Genomic DNA, 27,568 nt, shown 5'->3' on the forward strand with positions numbered 1-27,568 from the left:
TGTCTGCTTTTACTAACTGTCTCCAGTAGAAAAGACAGAAGGACGTGGAGCACTATGTCGTGTGCAGGATGGAGTCCCGTTGCAGGGAGCAGGGACGGCCCACGTAGGCATGCACGGCACACAGGACTCCTTGAGCTCAGGGCCAAGGAACCTGATCCTCAGTTCAGGCAGGTCACAAAGAGGAGACAGGAAGGGAGACACAGTGTGGAGAACGAGGCTGTGCTCTGAACGTCAGGCTTTGTGTATGCCCAGCGCTGCTGAGGGAGGAGGCGCAGCCAGGGAAAGACGCCGGCTGAGCAATTCAGCGCCCATTTTCCCCTTTTACGCTATTTAATCTGGACAAGTCCACGCTCCTCTTTCTAGGTTCAGCAGACAGTGTCACTTTCTGGCCCTTAGCAAAAGTTTCAGAAACCCCCTGGTTCCAGTGTGAACAACTGTGACCACAGACCCTGGAGGCAGAGCCAGACTCTGGCCCACGGAGGCCTCTGCACTCTGGTGGCTCCTGTCCTCTACGAGGCACAAGCCTCACAGGACTCCCCGAGATGACACGACCTGAAGGCTGGACCGAGCTCACCCCAAGGGTGTGAGCCACAGACAGGGCACTGCCTAGAGAGACCAGAAGAGCATGCCCCTAGCTGGCTCCTGGTGGCTCACAGGCCAAAGGCGGAAGCCGCTCACTCTGCAGAAGGCTGTGGCTAGAGCTCCCTGGGGCCTTAGCTGCAGCTGTGCTCTCTGCTCCCTGAGGAGAAGTACTCACTCGGGTCTGGCTCATTATCATTAGAGCAGATTGACTTTGGGGAGCAATATTGACTTTTCAAATAGAACAGCAACCAGGGATTTGTTGCTTGCTGTCGCTTTGGACATCAGTGTTTGGCAGGCTCGCTCTCGATCGCAAATGTCGTCTGCAGACAGAGGGCTTGGCGTTCCTGCATTGGGGCAGTGGCCCTGGAGTCAGGCCTTCCCAGTTGAGGATGCTTGAGAGAAGCTGATCTAAGGCTGGGTTGGTCAGTGAACCACGGTCCTGGGCCACCTGTGCCTGTCGACAGGTTGTTGGGACAGAGCCTGCCTGCTCGCTCCCGCAGTCCCTGTCTGCAATTGTGTAGGACAGCAGAAAGGTGTGGTTGTGGGAGAGGCCATCGGGCCTACAAAGCCTGGACCCCCTGCCACCTGCCCCTGTGAGAGCAAATCTCAGACCCCGGCTCCGACACACAGGGTACTCTTGGAATCGGTTCCGCTGCCCCTTAAATTCAGCACGAGGAGGCCTCGTTAAAACCCCAGAGGCCATGTAAGGTTAAAAACTCAGAATTCCACCAGCCAGTTAGTGCCTTTGGTACTCAATGCAAATGTCAGCACTTGGTACTTAGTGACGCTGGCTTCCTAGGAGTGGAAAGGAGGGGAAGTCTCCCTCCCCATTAGGGCTGTCCTGGCAGATATCATAGATCCTACTTACCTCTCTCCAATTATTTTATGCTTACTTGGCTTAGGCAACATGCTAATTAATTAGCCAGTGCATCACACATTTGTTTTTACCTCAACAGATATTTAGTGAGCTCAGGCACAGGACTGGGCACGCCAAAGGACAAAGGTGAAAAGGACTGAGTGACCAACAGGAGAGGGGTGTCCACATGCCATAGGACAGCGTCTGGGACCAACGACGGCAGGAGACGGACCCACAGAGGGCTGCTGACAGCATGTGTGGGCGGGCTGTGGGGAAGCTTTCTCAGGGAAGTCAGCACCCACTTTGTTCTGTGGCCACTTTCAGGGATCAAACACAACTGCCATGATTACTTCTCTGCACCCGTGTCCCCAAGGAGCATGACATGAGTGTGACATCAACTGTCCAGGAGCTGGCAGAGGCCGAAGGTGGGGAAGGGCCGACCTGGGAAGCAGCATGGCTTTGTCTTCCTCCAGCACCTGGCTCTGGAGTATGCACACACATGTGCACACACACACAACCCCTCCTTTTGCACACATGCATGCACATGCACACAGCCCCTCCTTTTGCACACCTGTGCGCACGCACATGTATAACTCCTTTCGCACACACACGTGCACACACACAACCCCTCCTTTTGCACACATGTGCACGCTCATGTATTACTCTTCCTTTTGCACACACATGCACGCACACACACAACCCTCCTTTGCACCGTGGGCCTGTTCTCCTTTACATCGCATGCTCTTGCCAGCAGAAAGGTCCCTGGGGTCTCAGTTGCTCTAGCATCTGCTGCAGGTGCAGAGGGTGCCTGTAGGTCGACAAGTTGGTGCCGAGCAGTGGCAGTGAGGAGAGGTGGCAGGTGTGGCAGGTGGAGTCCCTGACAGGTCAGGGGATGACATCCCTTCTGCGGGACTGTTCAGAGGTGGGCGATGGCTACTTGGTAAGGTTCTCTTCTCCACCCCCAGGTGTGACTGGTGGGCAGCAAGTTGAGTGCCCCGGGCTGTGGACGCGGCATGGAGATGGGAGGGCTCTCGTGGCCACTTCTACAGGTGATTAGATGGCACTGGAACCTCTTCCATTGCCGACCTTCAGCGGCTGTAGCGCCAACTGCCTGAGATCCAGTCGCATGAGCCGGAAGCACTCGGACCTCCTGAGCGGCCCACCCACGGGGGTGTTTCCAAGGAGTCAACGCCCTTGGCTTCCCCTCAGGCCCAAGACGGTGGATCTGGCCGCTTCCAGAGTCGGCCCTCGGTTCTTCCCCTCCTCCTGCTGTGGTCCCATTCCATTCCATCAGCTAAGGGTGCCTTTGGGAACCCCTGCCTGGCAAGTGTGTGGCATCAGGGCTCTGTGGGCAGAGCGGCTCCTCCATGCCCGGGCGTTCCTATTCCTCTGAACCAGCTCAAGGCCCAGAACAACAAGCAACCGCAACAGCACGCGTGTGCTGTGGGGAAGACATTCCCACCCACCGAGCAGCCCAGAGCTCGCAGGGCCGCCCACGCCAGCCTCCAGACACCGTCCTTCCTGGGACATTTCAGGAGGAGCTTGAAGAAGGAAACTGCTGACCTGAGTGCCGCCGAGTGGCCTGGCCCGAGGGCAGAGGGCCCCCGGAAGGGCGAGGGGGCAGCTCCTGCCAAGCAGCTGGGCGGGGTCGCAGACAGGCCTGGTGGCGAGTCACCCAGGGATCCGGTCATCACATCCTCCACCTAACCGGCGGCTGCTGACTGCAGGCCGCAGCCTGGCAGGCGGCCCACAGGCAGCGAGAGGCCTGTCCAGGCCTGGACCGCTGCTGGGCCATTCCCCACGCCATCCTTGCCAGTTGCAGACTCTGAAGCCAGTTGCCAGTCTGAGTGGGAATCTCTGAGGTGGAGCTGGGCTGCAGGGCTGGGCCTCGGCACACCGACCAGAACTCCCCAGGAGGAGAGTCCCAGGAGAACAGCCGGCCCCTCCAGCTGGCCACGGTCGTCACGCCTCCCTCCTCAGGAGCTCCACCCTCTGAGTTCACGGCACACCTGGAGCCTCGGGTATGGGTACTGGCAGGGTGGGCACCCCTGGAAGGGGTCAGATATGGTGACCTAGGTTGTTCCAGCTCTGTGAGTGTCCATCTCACACACTCACACAGCCCGGAGCACCAATCCAAAGCCAAACTCCCTCACACGCACACTCACACGCACACACGCTCCACACGCTGCCAAGTGCAGCGGGCGGCTCGGTCTGGATAGCGAGAACCTCCTGACCATCAAAACGTGCTACTGCGCGCGACGCTCTTACCAGCTGCTGGCCTTTGGGGCCCCATCCTGCATACTGAAGCTTTGCGTTGCTCACTTCCGGTGGGTCCAGACTCTGAGGATCTCTGAAAACACAGACAGACAGACAGAAACAAAGCAAGATGGTGGGAACCAAGAATGGAAGATGCTTTGATTTCATCCTCCGGCTCGTCTCTTCCCTTCCACTGCACCAATTCCAGAGCTCTCCTCTGTTACAAATAGGATGTCCTGCCCCATCTTCACGCAGTGGTGAATAGGGTCACCGTTCTTCAACCCGGATGCTGAATATTCATCCATAGAAAACATGCAGACACGTCTACAGATCAAGTTTTTAAATATCCAGAATGGTCAAAGTCGACATTTCAATCCCCACCTACACTGTCACCTTGGGCTCTTCCTAAGCATGATGCCAGGTCATTCTAACTCCCTAAAACCAGCAGCCTCGGGACAGAGGGCTTTCTGTAGATAGAACTCTCCAGAGAGGGAGAGGGAGGATGGAGAGGAAGGGGGAGAGAGGGAGAGGAAGAGGGAGAAAGACACATCCTGGAAGACAGGCCTCCACCAGGAAGCAGGCCTCTGGGCAGGTGCGCCTGAAGGCAGCGAAGTCCAGGATGTGTCTGGGACATCTTGTGGGGTCAGAAAATAAGGAAGGCCTCCAAAAGATATGGGAGTTTGTTGAAAGAACACAGACGCTAACCTACAGGACTTCCCAAAAGTCGACGCCACAACTGGATCAATGAAATGACTAGCCTCAGAGTAGACACCGTGTGTCCACACCAGTGTGAGGACACGGTCAAGCCCGCAGGGCAGGAGAGCACCCTTCCTCCACCAAGGTGGTGGGTGCGGAGGGAGAGCTGGAAACCCAGTCCTCCTGCTGAGGCCACTGAGGCCCAGGGGTTGCAGGCAAGACCCCCGTGGAGGTTCAAATTAGAGCTTTCACCCAGTCTCAAAGCACCTTCCCTACGACAATTGGCAACTGCAAAGCAGGAGAGACCGTGTGACCAAGTCGTCAGGAGCGAGAGCCGCTGTCATTAGAGGCAGCGGGAAGGACAGAGAATCGCTCCCCAGACACACGGCCTCACTCCATTCACGAGAAAACACCTGAGGAACCCAGACAGAGAAGTAACCAGTTCTCTTCAAAAGCTGTGAGGTCATGAAGGACCAGGAAAGATGGAGAAGGGGTGGCCTAGGGGCCGTGGGGTCCCGTGAAGGGAGAGGACTCCAGGAGGTGTGAGGTTGGCCTGAGGTCTGCTGTGGGTCTGCTCTGAGGCTGGGGAGGCGGCACGGGGAGCAGAAGGATTTCTTCACCCTGCACGTGCAACTTGAACTAAAGTCTAACATCATCCAAAACAAAAAGTGAAAGATGACTTCTATCTCGTTGGCTCTAAACATCGTTATGGAAGGGGTGAAAATCAGGTCATTTCCCTCTTGACACCCTGTGCCCTGGTATCAGGTGGCAAAGTGCTTCCACCACCTCGGGCACAGCCTTGGCACAGGATACCCGCCTCTGAATCAGCAACCAACAGGCAACCTGGAAGGGCGAGGGCGGCTCTCGGCAAAGGTGCAGAGCCAGCCCGAGCCAGCCCTGGGCCTGGGCTTCTGCGGGACCGTCCTGGCTCCGAGGGCGGAGGAGGCAGGAGGCAGTGGTTAACTCTGCAGCAGGCCGGGGCTGACCCACTCTGTCAGACTCGGTTCTCCAGGGGCGTCCACGATGCTCCCGTGCTCAGGAACAACACGGGGCAGCTCACCTTTAATAGAACAAGCCTGGGTTCCCCCCTAGATAACGGGGCATCTCCGAGTGGACAGAGTGCCTCAGGGGGCTGCAGGAGCACCAGGCCACACACCATGGGGGCAGGCGTCCCCGCTCGTCCACCTCTACTCCCTCCTCAGCCTGAGCAGCAATGGGAACCAGACTGCAGGTCACGGGTGGTGTTCTGCCCCCGGTCACCGCATGCTGACAATGTCTCAGCAAGCCTTTAGGCCTCAGCTGCCTCCCCGGACAAGAGAGCTACCTTTCTCCCCAGAATACGGCGACCATCGGGAGACACGACGCATACCAACTCACAAACTCTCACAGCCTCTCACTTCTGCCGGCTGGTGAATCCCTCGACCCCTCCACCTCTGTACGCTAAGCAAATGGCCCGGACATGCTGGAGGGCAGCGGCTGCCAGCAGAGAGGCAATCTGCCTTCCAGGAAACGCGCGCCCCTCACGGGGAGCCGGAGTCCAAGAAGCTGTGAATTTAATTCTGAGTTCTGCCACAAACCAGCACAGGGCTCTGGGCGATGGAGTAACTGAATCCAAGTTTGATTCCTCATGTATAAAATTGGGAATAACAGAGTTTGCCTCACAAGGTTGGACTCAAAAATATGCTGCAAGTGAAGACAGGTAGCTCACCTGCACATATTCCATAAACACCAGTGTTTTCACTGAAAAACCAGCAGATAATTAATTTGACCACAGTACAACACACACACGTATGTGCCCTTGCTCGTTAGCTGCTCTACTAACGAGGACCAACTGGTTGAAAACTAAGAAAATGTTACTGCAACAATTATCTACAGTAAATTCTTTAGAAGTTCTGACAGCTGGACGTGGCGCTGCGCACCTGTGATCCCAGAGGCTCTGGAGGCGGAGGCAGGAGGACTGTGAGTTCAAAGCAGCCTCAGCAACAGCGAGGCGCTAAGCAACTCAGTGAGATCTGTCTCCAAATAAAATACAAAACAGGGCTGGGATGTGGCTCAGTGGTCGAGTGCCCGAGTTCAATCCCTGGTACCCACCCTCCACCAAAAAAATGTCCTGATAATTTTTCAGGTATAAGGACAAGTTCACTTTGTTGAATTCAACAGTGTCCAGGGGTGGAGGGAACCTGTGGTGGCCCTTCATATCCTGTGCATTTGCTTCTAGGAAGTAAAAGCTACATTTTCTTTTTTTTTTTTAATTTATTTTTATTGTAAACAAATGGGATACATGTTGTTTCTGTTTGTACATGGAGTAACAGCATACCATTTGCATATTCATATATTTACATAGAGTAATGATGTTTGATTCATTCTGTTATTTTTTCCTTCCCCCCCACCACTCCCACCTCTCTTTTCCCTCTATACAGTCCCTCCTTCCTCCATTCTTGTCCCCCTCCCACCCCCCATTAAGTATTATCATCTGCTTATCAGTGAGATCATTCCTCTTTTGGATTTTTGAGATTGGCTTATCTCACTTAACATGATATTCTCCAATTTCATCCATTTGCCTGCAAATGCCATAATTTTATTATTCTTTATAGCTGAGTAATATTCCATTGTATATATATACCAGTTTCTTTATCCATTCATCAATTGAAGGGCATCTAGGTTGGTTCCATAGTCTGGCTATTGTGAATTGAGCTGCTATGAACATTGATGTGGCTGTATCTCTGTAGTGTGCTGATTTTAGGTCCTTTGGGTATAGGCTGAGGAGGGGATAGCTGGGTCAAATGGTAGGTCCATTCCAAGTTTTCTAAGGAATCTCCACACTGCTTTCCAGAGTGGCTGCACTAATTTGCAGTCCCACCAGCAATATATGAGTGTACCTTTTTCCCCACATCCTCGCCAACACCTATTGCTGCTTGTATTCTTGATAATCGCCATTCTAATTGGGGTGAGATGGAATCTTAGGGTGGTTTTGATTTGCATTTCTCTTATTACTAGAGATGTTGAACATTTTTTCATATATCTGTTGATTGCTTGTACATCTTCTTCTGTGAAGTGTCTGTTCATATCCTTAGCCCATTTGTTGATTGGGTTATTTGTATTCTTGGTGTAGAGTTTTTTGAGTTCTTTATATATTCTGGAAATTAGTGCTCTATCTGAAGTATGAGTGGCAAAGATATTCTCCCACTCTGTAGGCTCTCTTCGCGTTGCTGATAGTTTCCTTTGCTGAGAGAAAGCTATTTAGTTTGAATCTATCCCAGTTATTGATTCTTGCTTTTATTTCTTGTGCGATGGGAGTCCTGTTAAGGAAGTCTGATCCTAAGCCAATGAGGTGAAGATTTGGGCCTACTTTTTTTTCTATAAGATGGAGGGTCTTTGGTCTGATTTCAAGATCCTTGATCCATTTTGAGTTGAGTTTTGTGCAGGGTGAGAGATAGGGGTTTAGTTTCATTCTGTTGCATATGGATTTCCAGTTTTCCCAGCACCATTTGTTGAAGAGGCTGTCTTTTCTCCATTGCATATTTTTGGCACCTTTGTCTAGTATTAGAAAATTGTATTTATTTGGGTTTGTGTTCGTGTCCTCTATTCTGTACCATTGATCTACCTGTCTATTTTGGTGCCAATACCATGCCATTTTTGTTACTATTGCTTTGTAGTATAGTTGAAGTTCTGGTATTGCGATACCCCCTATTTCATTCTTCCTGCTAAAGATTGCTTTAGCTATTCTGGGTTTCTTATTCTTCCAGATGAATTTCATGATTGCTTGCTCTATTTCTGTGAGGTATATCATTGGGATTTTAATTGGAATGGCATTGAATCTGTATAGCACTTTTGGTAGTATGGCCATTTTGACAATATTAGTTCTGCCTATCCAAGAACATGGGTGATCTTTCCATCTTCTAAGGTCTTCCTTAATTTCTTTCTTCAGTGTTTTGTAGTTTTCATTGTAGAGATCTTTTACCTCTGGTTAGATTGATGCCCAAGTATTTTATTTTTTTTTTGAGGCTATTGCAAATGGAGTTGTTTTCCTCATTTCCCTTTCAACTGTTACGTGGCTTGCGTATAAAAATTTCTAAAAAATAAAAAATTTATTTAAAAGCTATATTTTTGCTTGGGCATTGGGTGGTGCCTGGCCTGATGATTTTGCTTTCAAGTCACAAGAGGCTGCAGGTAGCCCTCCATGGTGGCCCTTCTCCAGTGAGACTCTCCGTGGTCTGTGGTTCCTGGTGTCCGTCTCCCACAGACAGTGTCCCTTGGCAGTTCTCCCTGCCCTGCCTTGCAGATGCCCACCTTGGCCTTATGCTGACTCTGCCTCCTGCATGTCCACACCTGATCCCTCAACAGGGCAGAGCAGGGAGCTCAGGAGATGTCTCTGATCTGAGTGCAGGTGCCCACCCATCTTGACAGCCACCCCCAGGTCTGTTGTGTTCTTCCTGGTGACAGTGCCAATCTCCTCTCCTCTCTAACTTCTGCTCTTCCTTGAAATGGAGGTGTGCACCTGGGGCAGGCAGAAGACACAGCTCGGGCCTTCAGAAAGAATGGCAGCTGTCCTCCCAGTCAGAGGGTGGGCACTTGTCCCAGGTGGCTTCCTAGGCAGGCTCTGCTCTGGCCCCATGTTGGGCCCAGGTGGCTTCCTAGGCAGGCTCTGCTCTGGCCCCGTGTTGGGCCCAGGTGGCTTCCTAGGCAGACTCTGCTCTGGCCCCGTGTTGGGCCCAGGTGGCTTCCTAGGCAGACTCTGCTCTGGCCCCGTGTTGGGCCCAGGTGGCTTCCTAGGCAGACTCTGCTCTGGCCCCGTGTTGGGCCCAGGTGACTTCCTAGGCAGACTCTGCTCTGGCCCCGTGTTGGGCCCAGGTGGCTTCCTAGGCAGACTCTGCTCTGGCCCCGTGTTGGGCCCAGGTGGCTTCCTAGGCAGACTCTGCTCTGGCCCCGTGTTGGGCCCAGGGGGCTTCCTAGGCAGACTCTGCTCTGGCCCCGTGTTGGGCCCAGGTGGCTTCCTAGGCAGACTCTGCTCTGGCCCCGTGTTGGGCCCAGGTGGCTTCCTAGGCAGACTCTGCTCTGGCCCCGTGTTGGGCCCAGGTGGCTTCCTAGGCAGACTCTGCTCTGGCCCCGTGTTGGGCCCAGGTGGCTTCCTAGGCAGGCTCTGCTCTGGCCCCGTGTTGGGCCCAGGTGGCTTCCTAGGCAGACTCTGCTCTGGCCCCAGGGTTGGGCCCAGGTGGTTTCCTAGGCAGGCTCTGCTCTGCCCCCATTTTGGGCCCAGGTGGCTTCCTAGGCAGACTCTGCTGTGGCCCCAGGGTTAGGTCCAGGTGGCTTCCTAGGCAGGCTCTGCTCTGGCCCCGTGTTGGGCCCAGGTGGCTTCCTAGGCAGACTCTGCTCTGGCCCCGTGTTGGGCCCAGGTGGTTTCCTAGGCAGGCTCTGCTCTGGCCCCGTGTTGGGCCCAGGTGGCTTCCTAGGCAGACTCTGCTCTGGCCCCAGGGTTGGGCCCAGGTGGCTTCCTAGGCAGGTTCTGCTCTGCCCCGGGTTGGGCCCAGGTGGCTTCCTAGGCAGGCTCTGCTCTGGCCCCGTGTTGGGCCCAGGTGGCTTCCTAGGCAGGCTCTGCTCTGGCCCCGTGTTGGGCCCAGGTGACTTCCTAGGCAGGCTCTGCTCTGCCCCGGGTTGGGCCCAGGTGGCGTGTATAGGAGTCCTAGGCTCCGAGTGCCATTACCACTTCTTCCCTCTGCCTTTGCAGCAGCCGCGTCTGCCTGGAGGCCTGAACCCCCCAGCCTGCTTGCCACCCGGTGACTTCAAACCTCCTATGCTGCCCAGCGGGGCTTCCCGTGGACCCGCTGCCCAGGCCCGCTCTGCTCCCTTCCCACCGTGTGGTGCAGGTCCCTCCTCCTGGCCCTGAGTCCGAGCCAGGGCCTCCTGGCTGCAGGAGAGCCATCGTGACCTTTCCTTACCGCTAGCCTTCTGGGGAAATCGTCATCATCTTCAAGTTAATAGGCTTTATTTTTAAAAAACAGTTTTCACAGAAATTCTGAATGAAAGTATGGTCTCCTTCCCGTCCCGGGCCCCCAATCCTCCACAGGGCTCCTCGGCGGCTGCTCGGGAAGGATGGGAGCAGTCCTGACTGATCCCTCACAGGGCCTGGTTCCCGCGGGGCTGGCTCTGCCGGAGCGCCCCGGGTTGGGGTGCGTCTGCCGCGCAGCATGCTGGAGCAGGGCTTCGGGGCCCGTCTCCAAGCGCGGCCTTCCGAGTGGCCGCAGTCCTGCCCGTCTGGGAGTGCCACGCCTGGCCTTGCCAGAGGCTGCCCTTCCTGAGGGGTGGTGTCCAGGCCCTGGAGCAGCTTCTACCGCTGGGACTTGGCTCCTGGTCCCTGGGCCTGTGTCCCTCCTGGCTGCTCCCTTCCCAAGCCTATTCTCTCCCACGTACAGAGCAGAGAAACGCAACGCCCAAACCCCCATCTGACACACGCCCCCATCCGTCCACCCACCCCAGTCCCCACCCGTCCTCTGACTCGGAGTTTTCCCAGATTTATTGAATGACAAATCTTTATAATAATATAGGTCTTTTAATTTCCTTCTGCATAACAGACGTCACTGAAACAAATCAAGAACAGGAGAGAGGATAGAGAAAGATCCTGGTTGTACAAGACAAAGAACAACTTCTTGGTACAGATTAGAAGAAGTGCCTCGAAGCCTGCTGCTCCTTCTGGCCTGCCCCTCCTACTCCACCCGTGCGGAATGCACACGCGGGTCTCCACGGGTGAGCTGTACTGGCTTGCCTCTTATTGTCAGTCATCCTGTGCTGGTTGTATACATTAGCGGGTCTGAGTGTGATATTTTCACTCATGTGGAGTGTGCACTGATCAAATTCCGCTGCCCTTCACCCAGCCTTCTACCTGATTCCCAACCTCTAGTGATCACTGTTCCATATTCAGGTTGTCTGATTTTGTTTGTCGGCTTAAACGTGTGACACAGAACACACAGTCCTTGTCTCCCTGTGACTGGCTTACTCATTTAACATCCTCCAGTTCCATCCGTTTTGCTGTGAATGATAGAATTTCATTCTTTACAGCTGAATAATATTCCCTTGGGTGTATGTGCCACATTTTCTTTATCCAGTCCTCTGCTGATGGGCCCCTGGGCTGACCCTACATCTTACTTATTGTGCATAATGCTGTGATAAACATTGGCATGCAGACGTATCTCTACTATGCTGATTTCCTGTGGATACACACCCAGGGGTGTCTCCCAGACTTTTCAATGCCTAGTCCTGACCCGGGGCCACTCCTGAGGAAGTGCTTTCCTGGTGGATTCCGTTCTCCCTCAGACAAGCCTGGCCAGTCACACGGGGACCACAGCAGCACCCTCCCCTGCAGGCCCTGGAACTGGCCCAGTGCCACCAGTCTCCACCACATCCTAGACGGTTCTGAAGGGCTCAGGGGTGTGTGGTGCGTGTGTGAGAGAGGCAGAGCTCGGAGCTGGGGAGGTATGTTGGGCTGGTTAGCGCCCTTCCACCACTTTCCCTCCCCCTTTTTATTTATTCATTTATTCTAAATCCTCCATGGCAGGCTGGTGAGGAATCACCTACGGGTGGAGATGTATTGGTAAAAAATGATTAAGGAAGAATGAAATGATCTGGACTTAGTATATCTCAGAACAAACATGCAATCCATTCTGATTTTGCTTATTTTAGCAATAAACAAAACAAGGCATAAATCATGTTGAAATCTGAAGAGTGAATTAGTGCAGCAAACTCTGCTCATTTATCTTTCTAAGTTATTTTGAGGGATTGAAAAGCTTCCTAAAAACAACAGCATTTGGAGGCAAAAAGAGCTAAAAATTGCTTTTCTGGTTCCTAAGCTTTCATGGCTAAAGATATAGAAAACAGCACTTCAACGTCAATATGTGTGTGCTGTCTTCCTGTGTACTCAGCACAGTGGGAGATAGAAGGCAGACACACTCCAGTCCAAGATGAGTCCCCAGCAAAATAGATGCTCAATAAATATTGGTGGAACAAATAGATGGGTGGATTAATAAACAGGATCTGGTCTAATCTCCAGTAACTGATTGAGTTGGGTCAGTAACTCCCGGAACTCATGCAGCTCTGAGAGACCCATGCTACCCCTTTCCAGGTTTATCTTAAGTGATGCATTTCAATTCTTAAGGGCGGAAAGCCCAAGGGGCCAGCAGCTGAGGTCCCGCCCACAGTTAACTCGACATGTCTGTACACTGTGCTGGCCCAGAGCTCCCTTCCTCCTGCACCATCAGGTGTGGGGCTCACTGGAAGCGCCATGGGGGCTCCTACCATGCTCTCCTTGCCATGATGTGCTGCCCCGCCACAGGCCCAAAGGCAACAGGTCCACCCAACCATGGGCTCACCTCCAACACAAACCTTTCATCTTTTTAAGATAGACTATCCCAGGTATTTTGTTTACAGTGACAGGAAGCCAACATAGAGGCCATGGTTGTACAACTCTGTGAATGCACTAAAAGCTGCAGAGTGGGATGATTCAAGTGGACACACATTTGGTGCAAGAAGTACATGTCAACAAAATCAGGAGGAGGAGAAGAGGAAGCTGAGGTGCAGCGGGGACAAAGGGAGGAGTCGCCACCTCCTCAGGGGCTCTGGATGACGGGCGCCCTGCGACTCAGGGCTCCAGTTCTTCTTGCTCTGCATCACTTCCCAGGGACTCGTACCAGGTCCTCCACGCAAGGACACACCTCCTGAGTCAGTCATCGCCCTGCTCTTCCTACTAGCGAGGGTGACCCCACAGAGGAGAAACCACAGAGGAGAAACCACAGGTGAACCCAGAGGAGAAACCACAGAGGAGAAACCACACGTGAGCCCACAGGCGAACCCACAGGTGACCCCACAGAGGAGAACCCACAGGTGAACCCACAGGTGAAACCACAGGTGGCCAGGTGGAGCCGGGCTAGGGAGGCCCCACTGCCCCTCCTGGGGGTGCTGGAAGCAAGCCCGCTGGGTAGGAGCCCAGCTGGTGCTGTTCTAGGCCACACCAGGTTCAGCATGTGCACTGCTGACCCCTGACAGGCTCTCCTCCAGCAGGTAAGGAACCATCTGGCCCCAGGCAGAACTGACCTGCAAAGCCCACTTGCCTCTGCGTGGCCTCCAGACCCGGAAGGAAGCCACCCTGTGCTGCTCAGAAACGTCCCTATGCCTCCGGCACCACTGAGCCCACTCATCCTGACACAGCTCCTGAGCCCAGAACCCAGGCGCGGCAGCCTCTCCTTGGTCCCGTTCCCGCTTTCTAAGAGCGCACATCTGGTCAGCGAGCAAGCCACAGAACGTCCCTGTGGCCAAATAGCCCCAGAGCCCCCCGTGCTGCACCTCTGTGCTGTCCTGAGGAGGAGCACTGTGGCCTTCCTGTGACTCATGGGGACCGAGTCCCGACTGTGAACAAATCGCTCCATCCCTCTGAACTTGTTTCCTCCTCTGGGCGGGTCCTCTTCGGCTACTGTGAGGTTTGATGGGAGGCAGAATCCAGCCCAGCTCCCGGGTCCTGGAAATCAGCCTGCGAAGGCACTGCTGTGCTGTGCTGCTGCAGCCCGGGGCAGGGGGAGGACGTGCTGGCCCGCTTGTTACGTCGCCTCCACACCCCACGTCCTGGCCCTTCAATCACTGTCTCTGCCGCCACCTCAGCACCCAGGGGCTCTTCTGCAGGTGATGGACAGGGGACCCTCCCTGCCAGGGGGCTCCTCTGCAATGGTGCAGCAGGTCTCCCTGCGGCCAGTAGCCACAGTGGGTCTGTCCCCTCCTTCCAGGTTCACCTCTCACCACGTGGCCCCAAAAGTGAGTTTGGGATCCCTCTGGGGCGTCTCTGTGCACCTCTCTGGGCAACCCCACTGCGGAACCGATGCACTGGAGGAAACTCCCAGCAGAGGCCTCAGGGTTCTCCCCAGCGTCGGGGCACAAGAGGGCCGAAGCCTGCCTGGGTGTGAAGGGTGGCGAGGCCAGAGGTGTGACCCATGCACAGGCGTTCTCGAGGGCTCCTGATCCTGCCTGCTCGTTTAGACCTTTACCATGATGGGCAGCTGGCTCCTCGCCTGATCTTCGCATAATTGGCGTCAGCCCTACCCTTCACCTCCTGCAGGGGATGCAAGCTGGCTCTCCTCGAGCACCGGGGTTGCAGTTTCGAGGTTCCAGCTCCCGGGTTTCCTGAATGTACAATAAACTGTTCTGAATTCAAGAGCCTCGCTATTCATTTGTCTCCCACGCCAAATTGACTCCACTGGACGGCGTCCAATGGTGGCCCATATGGGAACTCTGCATTCGTACGGGGACCCGTAACATTTTATACAGCTATCAGCACCACAGGATAAGGTAAGTAAAAGACAGTTTCACTAGCGTGATTCACGAGAAGGCCCCCCTAGTGAGGGAACGTAACAGAAGGTTGTCCCAAGAGACAGCAAAGGACGTCCTATAGTAAATAGATGTGTTTAAAGTGTTAGTTGTGTCAGTATTTCCATTGCTTTTGTTTGCTTGGTTACTGTCTGTTATTTTAGAGGTACTCAGGTAAGCTGAGGCCCTGTCTCTCTCTAAGGCAGTCAGGCACTCAGGGTAGCTGGCCAGGTGATGGAATATAAAGAGGATGATAAAGGAGCTCCGGAGTGCGTGTATCTTGTATTGTTTGTGTGTTTGCATTACTGTTAGTGTGGTCTTTGTTCATCCTGTATCAAACTTATTTAGCAGTAAAAGATGGGTTCGGAAATATCTCGGAATCAGTCTGAAAGGATAATTCAAAAAGGAGGCATAAAAAATATATTACAGGAGGGAGAAGTGCTAGAAGAGATTAAAGAGGAGGTTGGCTGGGATGGCCAAAAACGGGAGGAGAGTTCAGAGGAGGAAGGAGACGCTGGGGAGGAGCTAGAAGATAATAAGCCCAGGGTCCATGGAGGAAAGGCTGCTCAAGGTGCCACAATGGGAAAGAGAACAAAGCGAGGAGAATCGAGTGGTAGCGACCTAGAAAACCATTGCTCAGAAAACTTAAGAACAGGGAAAAAGGTAGGAGAAAGCTAAACCTAATACAAAGAACTTCAAAATTCATGGAACCTGCCCGTATTTGAGGACCAAAATAGGGATACCATCAACCATTAGAAAAACTTTAAAGAGGCAGTTATGACTGATTGGAAACAGCCATGCAGAGCAGTGTTATCTGGAGGACAATATCCGAATTGGAGAGCTCAGTGGCAGGAAATAGGTGCTGAAACTGCTTGCAGAAACGCAGTAGCAAGGTTTCCTGGTAGAAATGTTGATATGCTAATAGGAGAAGGCCAATACGCTTCAATAGATACTCAAAATCAATATGATCCTGGAGTGTACGCACAGATATATACAGCGGCAAAGAGACAATGCCCTAACCAAAGACAAGAGATGACCACAGTAAAACCTGTTACGCCTCATGCCCCAGGTCTTCGCCCAAAGTGCAGAAAAGGAAAACACTGGGCTAACGAGTGCAGATTAGTTACTGATGTTGAGGGCAAGATGTTACCAAATCATTTAAGAAATGGGGCACAGGGCCCCCGGCCTTGGGGCCCACAAATATATGGGACTATCCAGTCCATGCCTCAGATCCATTACCCCTTGACTCCCCAATTAGACAAACTAGAGGATTGGACCTCTGTGCTTCCGCCAGAGCAGTATTAACTCCAGAGATGGGAGTACAACCAATACCAACTTTGGTTGTCAGCCTGTTACCTAAAGGAACAGTGGGACTAATTCTGGGGAGGAGTTCTTCTGCTTTAAAAGGATTAAATATTGTCCCTGGAGTTATAGACCCTGATTTTACAGGAGAAATAAAAATCCTTGCTTCTTCACCAAGAGGTGTAGCAATAATAACTCAGGGTGATCGCATAGTACAATTGTTGGTCTTACCCAGCTGCCATGATCAATATCCATCAAAGAATATTATTAGGGGAAATAAAGGATTAGGTTCTACTGGCCAAAATATGGTCATGTTAACATTGGATTTAAAAGATAGACCTATGACAAAGTTAGTGATAGAAGGCAAAAGTTTTGAGGCTTATTAGATACTGGGGCTGACAAAAGTATTATCAAAATTACAGAATGGCCCAAAGCCTGGCCACTTCAACAGGCAGATCAGACTTTAAGGGGACTGGGTATAGCTTCCAATCCTAACAAAAGCACAGCCATATTAAAATGGAAGGATGAAGAAGGTCATAGTGGTACCCGTCCAACCAACCTTACGTCCTTGAACATCTCCCGGCAAACTTGTGGGGGAGAGATATCATGGAACAGATGGATTTACATCTCATATCCGAGATCCCATGCAGTAATCCAAAAGCTAATCAAGTGATGTTAGCCCAAGGACACATATGGGGAAAAGGTCTTGGGAAAAATAGTCGAGGACCTACTTCATCCATTTTAGTTACTCCAAAACAAGATAGAAAGGGATTGGATTTTCATTAGGGGCCACTGAAGCAATTAAAATAACATGGAAATCTGATAAACCTGTCTGGGTCCCTCAGTGGCCCCTCTCAAAAGACAAATTAGAAGCGGCCCAACAATTGGTTAAAGAACAACTAGAGGCAGGACACATCAAACCATCCACCTCTCCTTTCAACACACCAATATTCGTAATAAAAAAGAAATCAGGAAAATGGAGGCTATTGCATGACCTAAGAGCAATATATTCTATAATGGAGCCCATGGGACCTATTCAATTAGGATTACATACTTTATCGACTATTCCAGTTAATTGGCCCTCCACTGTAATTGACATAAAAGATTGTTTCTTTTCCATTCCGTTACATCCCTCAGACACCAAAAGGTTCACATTTACTGTGCCCTCACTTAATAACAGTTCTCCTAATAAAAGATATGAATGGATAGTTCTCCCACGAGGCATGGCCAATAGCCCCACTATGTGTCAAATATATGTAAACAAGGCCATTGAACCCTAACGCCTAGCAAACCCTCAACTCTTAATCTATCATTATATGGATGATGTTTTGTTAGCTCATAAAGAAAAAACTGTCTTGGAAAATTGTTATAGTTCCTTAATAAAGTCACTAAAAAGGTGGGGCTTACATATTGCCATTGATAAGGTACAAATGACAGACACCAAAAACTTCCTGGGTTTCTTTCATAAATGCAACTATGGTTAAACCCACAAAAATTAGTATTCGAGTAGACCAAGTTAGGACTTTGAATGGCTTTCAAAAGCTATTAGGTGACATTAACTGGATTAGACCTTATCTTCACTTACCCACCTCAAGTTTGGGCCACCTGTTTGACACTCTTAAAGGTGATTCTGATCCCCTCTCTGAGTGGGCACTTACCCCTAGGCTCGAACAGCTCTCAAACTTGTTGAAACAGCTATGGAAAGATTCATCTTGATCACATTGACCTAGCTAAGCCTTTATCATTCATTGTCTTGGCCACAAATAAGTTACCCACAGGAGTGTTTTGGCAAAAGGGTCCTATTCTATGGGTTCACATGAATTATGCCCCTAACAAGGTCTTATCCTTGTTTACTGAATCTGTGGCAGAATTAATCCTTAGGGCGTTAAAAGTATCCCTTTCCACCTTTGGGTCACATCCCTCGACAATAACTACTCCTTATACTACTGACCAGATACAATATCTTATTAATAATTCAAATTCATGGGCTATGGTCTTTACCAGTACTTCTGCTGTGTTTGACAATCATTTGCCTTCTGATCCTCTTCTCCAATTTTGGAGTCAACATCCTATAATTTTCCCCAAAGTCACCCGAAAAGAACCTATTATAGGAGCTACCCTTATATTTACTGATGGATCAAAAAATGGTACGGGTGCTATTACTATAAATAATGTTACAGAAACATTGCTGTTTAATACTCTATCTGCACAACAAACAGAACTATTAGTAGTAATAGAAGTATTCAAAACCCACCATGAGCCTTTTAACTTGTTCTCTGATAGCGAATATGTTGTTAATGCTATTCAAAATTTAGAATTAACTGGTCTGATCTCCCTCACCTCCACTATTACTAAACATTTACAATCCTTACAAAAACTTATTTGGGACAGAAAAAAATCCTGTTTTCATTGGGCATGTTCGGGCTCATACTGGCCTTCCAGGTCCTCTAAGTTTACACAATGATTTAACAGACATGGCCACCAGAGACCCACATATCTTTGATGCACTTGAAAATGCAAAAACTTTTCATTCCAAATTTCACGTAAATGCTTCTACTCTACGTACACACTATAAAATTACTAAGGCAACAGCTCGGGACATAGTCAAGTCTTGTGCTAAATGTGCTACACTTATTCCTAACCCCTCGTTAGGAGTAAATCCAAAAGGGCTTCGGCCCAATCATATTTGGCAAATGGATGTAACTCATCATTCAGAATTTGGAAAACTACAATTCATCCATGTGTCAATAGATACCTTTCGGGATTCATTATGGCCTCTGCTCACTCTGGAGAAAAAAACCAAAGATGTGATAACACACTGTTTACACTCTTCCTCCATCCTGGGGGTCCCCAAACAAATTAAAACAGATCATGGTCCTGGATATACGTCCCAGGCCTTTAAACAATGTTGTTCCACCTTTGGAATTCAACATATCACAGGAATTCCCTATAATCCTACTGGACAGAGCATTGTTGAGCGTGCCCATTTAACACTTAAAAACATGCTTTATAAACAAAAAGGGGGAATAGGGGCATCATAAGATCCCCAAAAGACAAATTATCTGTTGTCTTGTTCATTTTAAATTTTTTAAATCTCTTCTGAGGGCTGATCGGCTGCTGACCGTCATTCAGATCCTAATAAAAATCATCTACCTCAAGTGCTCTGGAAGGACATTCTATCAGGACAATGGAAAGGCCCAGATCCGGTATTAATCTGGACCTGAGGGTCTGTTTGTGTTTTCCCGCAGGACGCACAATCGCCAATTTGGGTGCCTGAAAGATTAGTCAGGGCTTCCTCAATAGAAAACCAAGAACAACAAGAAGATGTGGAAGTTCCTCCCACTGCTGTTGTTGATAATCCCTCACCATGTTAATGGAGGAGCCGTGCGTTACCTATGGGGGATAGTAAAGGTGTGGCCTTGCCTTTTGCCCCTTACTAACTCTTTCAATTTATATCCTCCTATTCTTACCACTAATTCCACATTAGGGTTACCTACGGTTACATGCCCAAAGCTATTAATAATAAGACTGATTTTCATATCCATTGGTATGGCCATTGCCAGTCCTTCAAAAAGCCTATTACTTGGCCTCCATTATGGGGGCTTGTCAGCACCTAGGACCTGATAAAAGTGTCTCCAGTAATCTGGCTTTTGGACCTTGGTATTTACCTAATCAGAAATATATCACATCTTAAAGTACCAAAGATTTTATAGAAAATTTGGAATATAAAGGCAATTTCAACCCCTTATCCATCTGGTCCTTATGCGGACCTAAGGCATGTACGGATATAAGCCCCCTGGCTTTTGTAAAAGGAGGGTCTATAAGTAAAGGAAAGTGCACTGATCCAAAGGTTAATGGAGCTGATACTGAAATATGTAGAGAGAGTGAAATGATCGTTTTTTCATATACTCCTGTGTGCCTAGCTTTCCTTTTTGTGACTTTTAATGAGAACTTCTCTAGACAGTTATTTTCACAGATCGCACAACAATGGACGGATGGATTCGACGAGCTGGTAACAAGGCTTGGATGGCAGATCCTTGCCATGAACGCCACTAAGGTGGAAGTCAAACTGGGAGGACTTATCACGGAAGCATTAGATAAACTAACACAATTTGGCACCAAATTTGGGGGACTCTTAAGTCCCACACTAATAAGCTTGGGTATGCTTGTGTTGATTCTATTCTACATCTACAAACACCTCAAAGCCAGTCAACAGGCTTATAATGTGATCATAAAACAGGCCATGGCCGCCCTTGGAGCAGGACAATCTCCCAGTATATAGCTTAGTATGCTGGGTCGGTAGTCAAAGACGGGTAACCATGGGAAAACACTGTACCAACCTAAGACAGAAGGGCCAACCCTGCCTTGGTATCCTTTGATGATGGGTAAGGACAGGATGTTGATTCCCGGGACCTAAGACAGACACGATCCCTGCCAGCTTCCTTTTCATTTCACATAAGGAAGGGGGAATTGTTGGGGGCTATGCCATGCGGACTGCACCAGGATGGCGCCTGGCAGCCAGCCAGAAGTTGTTTTTGGTCACATCGGCAGTGAGGAGGTTAATTAACATAAGCACACTCAGGTGATTTGCCATTGGCCGTATTCAATTAAGTCCACGCATACAACGCGTGCACATGTGTTCTCGAGGGCTCCTGATCCTGCCAGCTCGTTTTGACCTTTACCATGATGGGCAGCTGGCTCCTCGCCTGATCTTCGCATAATTGGCGTCAGCCCTACCCTTCACCTCCTGGAGGGAATGTAAGCCGGCTTCGGGGTGGTAGGTTCGGGGTTCCGGTTCCCGGGTTTCCTGAATCTACAATAAACCGTTCCGAATTCTAGAGCCTTGCTATTCGTTTGTCTCCCATGCCAAATTGACTCCTCTGGACGGCGTCACTGCTGCCTGCCCCGACTGCTCCATTTGTACCCCCATCTGCGTCTCACCTTTTGGCCATTCCACGGGCATCTCCTGGGCCTAGGCATGTATGCAGGAAGGGGAAGAGGCAGGAGAACAAAGAAAGTCTGAAGCGTATACAAGGGGCAGGGTGTGATCACGCTTGGGATACCAGGACACGGGCTATGGCCCCCTTCCCCCTCCGGGAGAAGTCCTGTTACTATTTTTTAAATAAAACCTGCTTTCTACACTTGTCTCGGGGCTTCTCTAATGTTCAAACTTCAACATTTGAGGAAGCAGAACTCATCACTGATAACCAGCAGTATCAATATGAAGCCTAATGCAAGACTGGTACCCAGTATAGTACTGGTGCCCAGTGTAATACTGGTACCTAGTACAGTACAAGTAACTAGGTAGTACTACCTAGTAGATATAATTACCAAGAACAGTACTGGTACCTAATACAATGCTAGTACATAGCATGGTACTTGTAATAAGTGCAATGCTGGGATCTATTGCAGTGCTGGTACTCAGTGTAGTACTAGTATTTTGTGCAACGTTGTTACCTATTTCAGTACTAATAACTAGTGTAGTACTGGTACCTAGTATAGTTACCTAATGCAGTACAGATACCTAATGCAATACTTACGCCTAGTACTATACTGGTACCCAGTGCGATAATGGTGCCTCGTGCAACGAAAGTACCCTGTGCAACATTAGCCTAGTGAGATTCTAGTATCTAGTATAGTATTGGTGCCTTGTGCAGTACTGATAACTTGTGTATGTTAGGTCCTTAGGCCAAAGTAACTCCATTTTGAAAATCAGCACCTGCCCATCCAGGCATAACCTTCCCGGTAGGCCCACCCCCAAGGAGTCCCTAATTACTGAAACCACAGCCAAATAACAATCACAGGGCCAGACTGGTTATTTTTAACTACTCCATTGTACATGACTACACAGTTAAGAAGTTTTTTCCAGCAGGCTGCTGCACCTTGTAGAAGGGCAGCCTGGCCGACTCTGTCAACAACCTATGCCTGAACTCAGAGCTGTGTCTCTCGTGGATGTTTGCGCCAGCTAGCTACTCTAACAGTGTAACACTGTTAGAGTCTAGTATACTACTTAAACCTGTGCAGTGGGAATGCTTATTGCAGTACTAATACTTAGTGCAATATTGGTGTTTAGAGCAGTACTAGTATCTCACGTAGTACAGGTCCCTAGTACAGTACTAGTACAATATTAGTGCAATACCGGTGTGTAGTATGGTACTAACACCCAGTGCAATACTGATACTTACTGTAGTATTAGAACCCAGTACAGTAGAGGGACCTGGTGCTCTGCCGATACCTACCAGTACTGGAACCTAATACTGTAGCACAATACTAGTACTTCTTACAGCACTGGTGCTTAGGGCAGTATTAGTACCTTGTGCAGTACTAGTACTTGGTGCAGTACTAGTACCTAGTATAGCACAGATATCTAGGAAGTTGTCAGTGTGTATGCTTCAGGGTCCTCAAAGCCCCTACCAGCATTTTAAAAGGTCCACAGAAATTTGTCTTGGAGCAATGATGTAGTGAATACAAATTAGGAAGTATCTGAGCTTCACATTAGCCATGGGAACCTGGCTGTCTAAACTTTGTATTTATGGAAAAGGTAAAACTCCAAAACTTCTGTTCCTCCCCCACCCTGACAGGCTTGCACCAGCTTCATTTTGTGGATGTAGAAAAGACATATGGGGTTAAACTAATTTCTAGTTTGGACTAGTGGCTTCTTCTGCTTCAAGTGCTCTGGGTTCGGCCCCAACTGCATGCCAACATTGTTCCTGTGTGTCTGACCCCTAGCAACTCTGTGCTATCGTCCCCCCAGGTGAGCCCTTGGGCTTTCTGCCCTCATCTGGGAAGTGTCCTCTCCTGATCTGTCCATAGCAGGTGTCTGTAGAGACACCTGTTGGTCCAATATGCAGCTGGGGTGGAGCACTGTGCAAACCAGCCTGCCTCCGGGGAGGCTCAGCAGTGCCTGCCGTCTTTTCCACGGTGCTGTGGTTAAGCTGTAAGGAAGGATGGATGGTGGTCAGGAAAACATATGCTACCCCTCCAAGAAAGGCTGCTTTCTGACCTTGGCCAGTCCTAGCTGCAGACCCTAACGTCCAAAGGCGGGTCTCTGCTGGAGGCCACCAGCCCATTCATGCCATGGCGAACTCACCCCTCAAACCTGAAGCAACAGAGCCAGCCCAGGACCAGGTTGCAGGGTCATGCACGTCTGGAGCTCGCCCTTCCTCTGTCCCTCCTTAGGGGACCCAGGAGGGCACTTCTTGAAAAGAAATTCCTTTCTAACACTTCTGCGTTCACTGAGCAAGCCGACGGGGCCTCCCCCACGCCCGTGGCTCACACCCAGGTCACAGCGTCGATCCTCGGGAGCCCGTCCACCCCCTGCCTCTGACTTGCTGCTTGGCCTCACTGCTGACTCCAGCGCCAGCCTGTCATTTACAGCATGCTTCACAGACCGTTTGTGGGGACGGGAGATGGGAGAGTCTGCAGATTGAACACTCGCCCTTGAGCCCAGGGGCCAGGTGGAGAAAGGAAGCCATGGGCTGGCATTGGGAGATGGTCCCCCAGCATCTCCCGCAGTAGCAGATGGAGCCATCCCAGGGCACATGGATCACTCCAGCCATGCAGTTACCAGGTGGAGGGCAAGGGCTTTGAAGTGGACTCTATGGGGCAGACCGACTGAAGGGCAAGCGGAGGCTCCTGAATAGTACGGCTGCTCTGGATGGCAGCGTGGCAGCTTCTTATCAGAGCGGACACGTTCACTGTGGGACCAACGATGCCCGCTCCAGGTATTCACCCAGGAGGAGGAAGACGTGTCCACGGCAGACACTCACCACAGGTCGTTCACCAAAGCCCGGCTGGGAACAGCCCACGGTGAGTGAATGGACAGTCATGGTGTTGCACGGCCGCAGACCACTCCTCAACATCCACAGAATGGACTCCAGACCCTCGCACAACGGGGCGACTCTCAAAAGCAACTGTGCTAGTGAAGCCGGACTCACGAGACCAGGCTGTATAGCTCCACTGATGGCACATTCTAGAAAGGCAAAGGAACATGGCAGTGGCTGCCAAGGATACCTGCCAAGGGGAGGGGCCTGGCATCGGGGAGATGGAGTGCTCTGCGTCTGCAGTAGCAGTACTCAGCGATCGCACCTAGGAGCCCGGACTGCTGAGCTGGACGTTCCTAAAGCGCAGGTTGTCAGTACACTGCCCTGGATGAGCCCGCAGCCTCACCTCCTCTCACCAGCCTCCCACCCCCTTGTCCACAGAACCTGCCCTTCCCTGTCTTTGCGGCTCCTCTTGGTCAAAATTGCCCTCCACATTTCTTCTAAGTCAATGTTACCAAATAGGAATGCTGTGTGTGTATGGGGGGGGGGGGGCGCACATGCGCTCACACGCGTGTGCAGCCCAGAGCACAGAGAAGGTGACTAAAAATTAAACAAAACACAGCAGACAAGAAGGGCTAGCTAGGGCCTTGTCACCACCATCCTCTGCCTGGTGTTCGCTGGGTGCCGCCTCTTCCGTCCCTGGAACAAGGGCACAGCACAGGGTACACCTTCACCAGGCTGGCTGTCCAGGGTGCAGCCTGATGCCTGGGTGCCGCTCCTCGCAGAGGAGTCCTCGGGGAAGCTCTCGGCCTCCCGCCGGTCTTGGATGTGCTCTAATCGTGCATGACCTGAAATTTCCTGCGAGTGTCGACACAGGAGAGCACAGACAAGATGGGAAGAGAAAAAACAAAGCGCAACCAACCAAATGCCAGGAGAAGCTTTGGACAGAGGATTGAAACCAGCACGTTCATCTGCAGCACAGACTCCCAGGCAGGAATCCAAACAGCTGCGTCCCGCCAGGTGGAGCCGCAGGAAGGTGAAGCTGGGCAGCCGGGAAGGGTGGAGACGTGCCCCCTAATGGGAAAGATGAGGAAACTGAGGAGGGGCTGCCTCGTCTCCACAGAGCAGACCTCGGACCTGCAGCGCCTGTTCTGAGCGTGGCCACCGGCAGCCTGACCCAGGGACCCTGCCCAGCTCCCCCTGGCTGGATTCAGCTACCCGCCCCCCGAGGAATAGGCAAAAGATGGAAAGGGAAAAATGAACTTTACACAGTCTGATCGAACTGGGGAGAGGCCGCAAGACTGAGGAGCAGTTCCAACTTTCAGGAAGGAAACCCAGGTGACAGACGTGTGTGATTCAGTGGGCCTGCGGAGGGCAAAGTGCCACAGAATGCAGGAAGGCCACATGGGCCGCTGTCGGTGGCCTGTGCCGGGCAGGGTCTGGTGATCCCCTCCCGGCTGCTTGTCCTGTCAGGCCTGAGGGAGCCCCTCCGCTCCCACTGCCAGGCAGGGGCCAAACGCAGTCTCTACCTCACTGAACCAGGCAGGAGCTCTGCTGATCCGAGATCCACCACGACTTCTGAGTCTGCTGAGATGACCAGGACAGGAATGTTTCAGGGGAGCCTCATTGGTCGTCCCGGAGATGGAAGTGCTACTTGTCCAACTGCAACCCTGGTGCCACTTAGCAAGGCAGCAGGCAAGGAGGGGGCAGCCCCATCGACCAGTCCACACCCCAGACCCAGGCGGCTCAGGGGACTGACCATCCTCAGGCTCAGTCGGGGTGGGTCCAGGCACGCCTGCTCCTGCTAATCCACAGCTACTTAATCCATTTCCTCCAACAACCAACCAACACTTTGGGGGCCCTCTGGGCCAGGAGAGGGAGACATGAACATCTCGTATAGGATACACAAGCTGGCAAAGTAAAGAGCAGGTGTGTTGTCACCTCGCCAGTCAGAGGGGCTGAGGAGGACCCTGCGGACAGGGGATGATCCCACTGGAGAGGCCTGGGAAATGGGCCCCGTGCAGGTGGCTGGGGCAGCTTCCTGGGCAGTTGCCGTCCCACACCACAGCCACTGGTATAATGGGCACGGTCAAGCCCCGTCCAACCCCTCTCTGTGCCATGGAATGAAGGGCGTGGAATGTCAGAGGACCTGCTCCTAAATCTCCCTTAGACAATCACACGTGCAGCAACGTAAGAAGAAATGGTTGCTTGGAATGGGCTGTGGAACTCAGGTCACTGAGAGGATCTTCAGAGCAGGAGCTTTTAAAGTTGGGGCTGAGGGAGGAAGGACTTGGATACAAGGTGCAGAGCGAGAAGGAGATCCTGTCGCACAGTCGATGTGCGGGAGTGTGACAAGCCGACACCAGAGAAGGTGGGGCGGAGTGCGCCTCCTCACTCACCAGCAGCTCACTGACAAGCACTCTTTCCTGGGGACCCGTGAAGGCCCCATCCGACTCCTGCACAGCTCCAGGGAGCCACTGTGGCTGGTCAGTTGGTACTGAGGCCGAAATCTGCGCTCTGCCCCAAGGGTGGGAATACCAGGGGCAGGACTAATCAGTCAGGTCTGGCTGCACCGGGCAAGGTGTGGCGCCCACCAGGAACAGAGCCTGAAGCACTTTCTGCACACCCACAGGCACTGGGACTCACACCTCACAGCCAAACTGAACCGCACAAGACCTTCATGGGGTCCTACACGCCAAGCGTTCTGTAGAGTGAGCGTGTCCACACGGTGAAGTGACGGCACAGTAGAGAGGCTCGCTGGGATTTGAGTGCAAAGCCGTGGTTTTTGGTAAAACTTGCCAAGAGGTGGAGTTCAGCTGGAGGGAAGAGGGGAAGGAAGACAGTAGGGGAGGGGAGGGAAGCAGAGAACAAGTGCAGGTCTTGGGGAGAGCTAGGAGCTGTCCACAGTTCTGAAAACCATGACAGTCCCACGCAGGGGGACTCTCTCCCACGAGGCCAGGCTGAGACATGCCGAGGCTGATCCACAATAAGAGGGGGGCGCTAGGGAAGAATAGAGCTACTTCAGATTAGTTGGGGGGAGTGATGGAGGGGAGGGGTGTGGGGTAGGAATGATGCAGAGTGAAACGGACATTATGACCTCATGTACATGTATGACGGCTTGACCCACATGATCCTGCAACATGTATAATCAGAAAAAGGAGAAATTGTACCCCATTGATGTATGATACATCAAAGTGCATGAATGCATGCTACTGTCATGTACAATTAGAACAAATAAAACGTCTGTTGAAAAGCCATGCTAAGAACACCTCTCGCTCCTTTAGCAGGTGGCCTCTGGCAGCTGCGATGGCTGTGTGCTGCTCTGCAGAGCCGAGCAGGTCTGTGAGCACATAGCTCCAGGGGCCGGGGCCTTGCACCTCACAGGAAAGGCTCAGAAAGGCAAAGCCCTGAGCTGCGGGGGCAACGGCCCTGGTGCTGAGGAGTATCCCTGTCGCCCTCCTGGACACACTGCTGGGGTCTTCTCATGCACCGGGCTCAACTCGCCACATGGCACAGGTTTAATTAGAAGGGCACAGAATGCAGACACTCACAAATCTGTCTTCATCTTCCACAAGAGCCCCAGCTTCTCGTAATTGCAGTGCACGCGGCTTCTGCCCTGCTGAGTTCTCACACCAGGCACGCAGGCATGACCCCTCCCAGACCGCCTAACAGAACGCAGATGGCTCACCTCCCTTCGGGCTACTCTGCGCCAGCACCAAGCCTGCCGTCCATCACGTCTCTCCCACTCAAAACCTTTGCCACGTTCTCATTG

The 27,568-nt window shown here is 51.6% G+C and overlaps 1 protein-coding gene across 6 annotated transcripts in view; it reads right to left on the reverse strand.

Annotated features, from left to right (window-relative positions):
• The window catches only part of DPP6 (dipeptidyl peptidase like 6), a 934,588-nt gene that overhangs the window by 169,590 nt on the left and 737,430 nt on the right, over positions 1–27,568 (reverse strand). For all 6 annotated transcript variants that reach the window (XM_079149262.1, XM_079149264.1, XM_079149261.1 and 3 more), the window contains exon 7: positions 3,707–3,788. In XM_079149262.1, the coding sequence (XP_079005388.1) occupies positions 3,707–3,788 (82 nt within the window). The remainder of the gene's footprint in view (positions 1–3,706; positions 3,789–27,568) is intronic.

The sequence above is a fragment of the Sciurus vulgaris genome (assembly GCF_902686455.1).
Source record: "Sciurus vulgaris genome assembly, chromosome: 8".
NCBI lineage: Eukaryota > Metazoa > Chordata > Mammalia > Rodentia > Sciuridae > Sciurus > Sciurus vulgaris.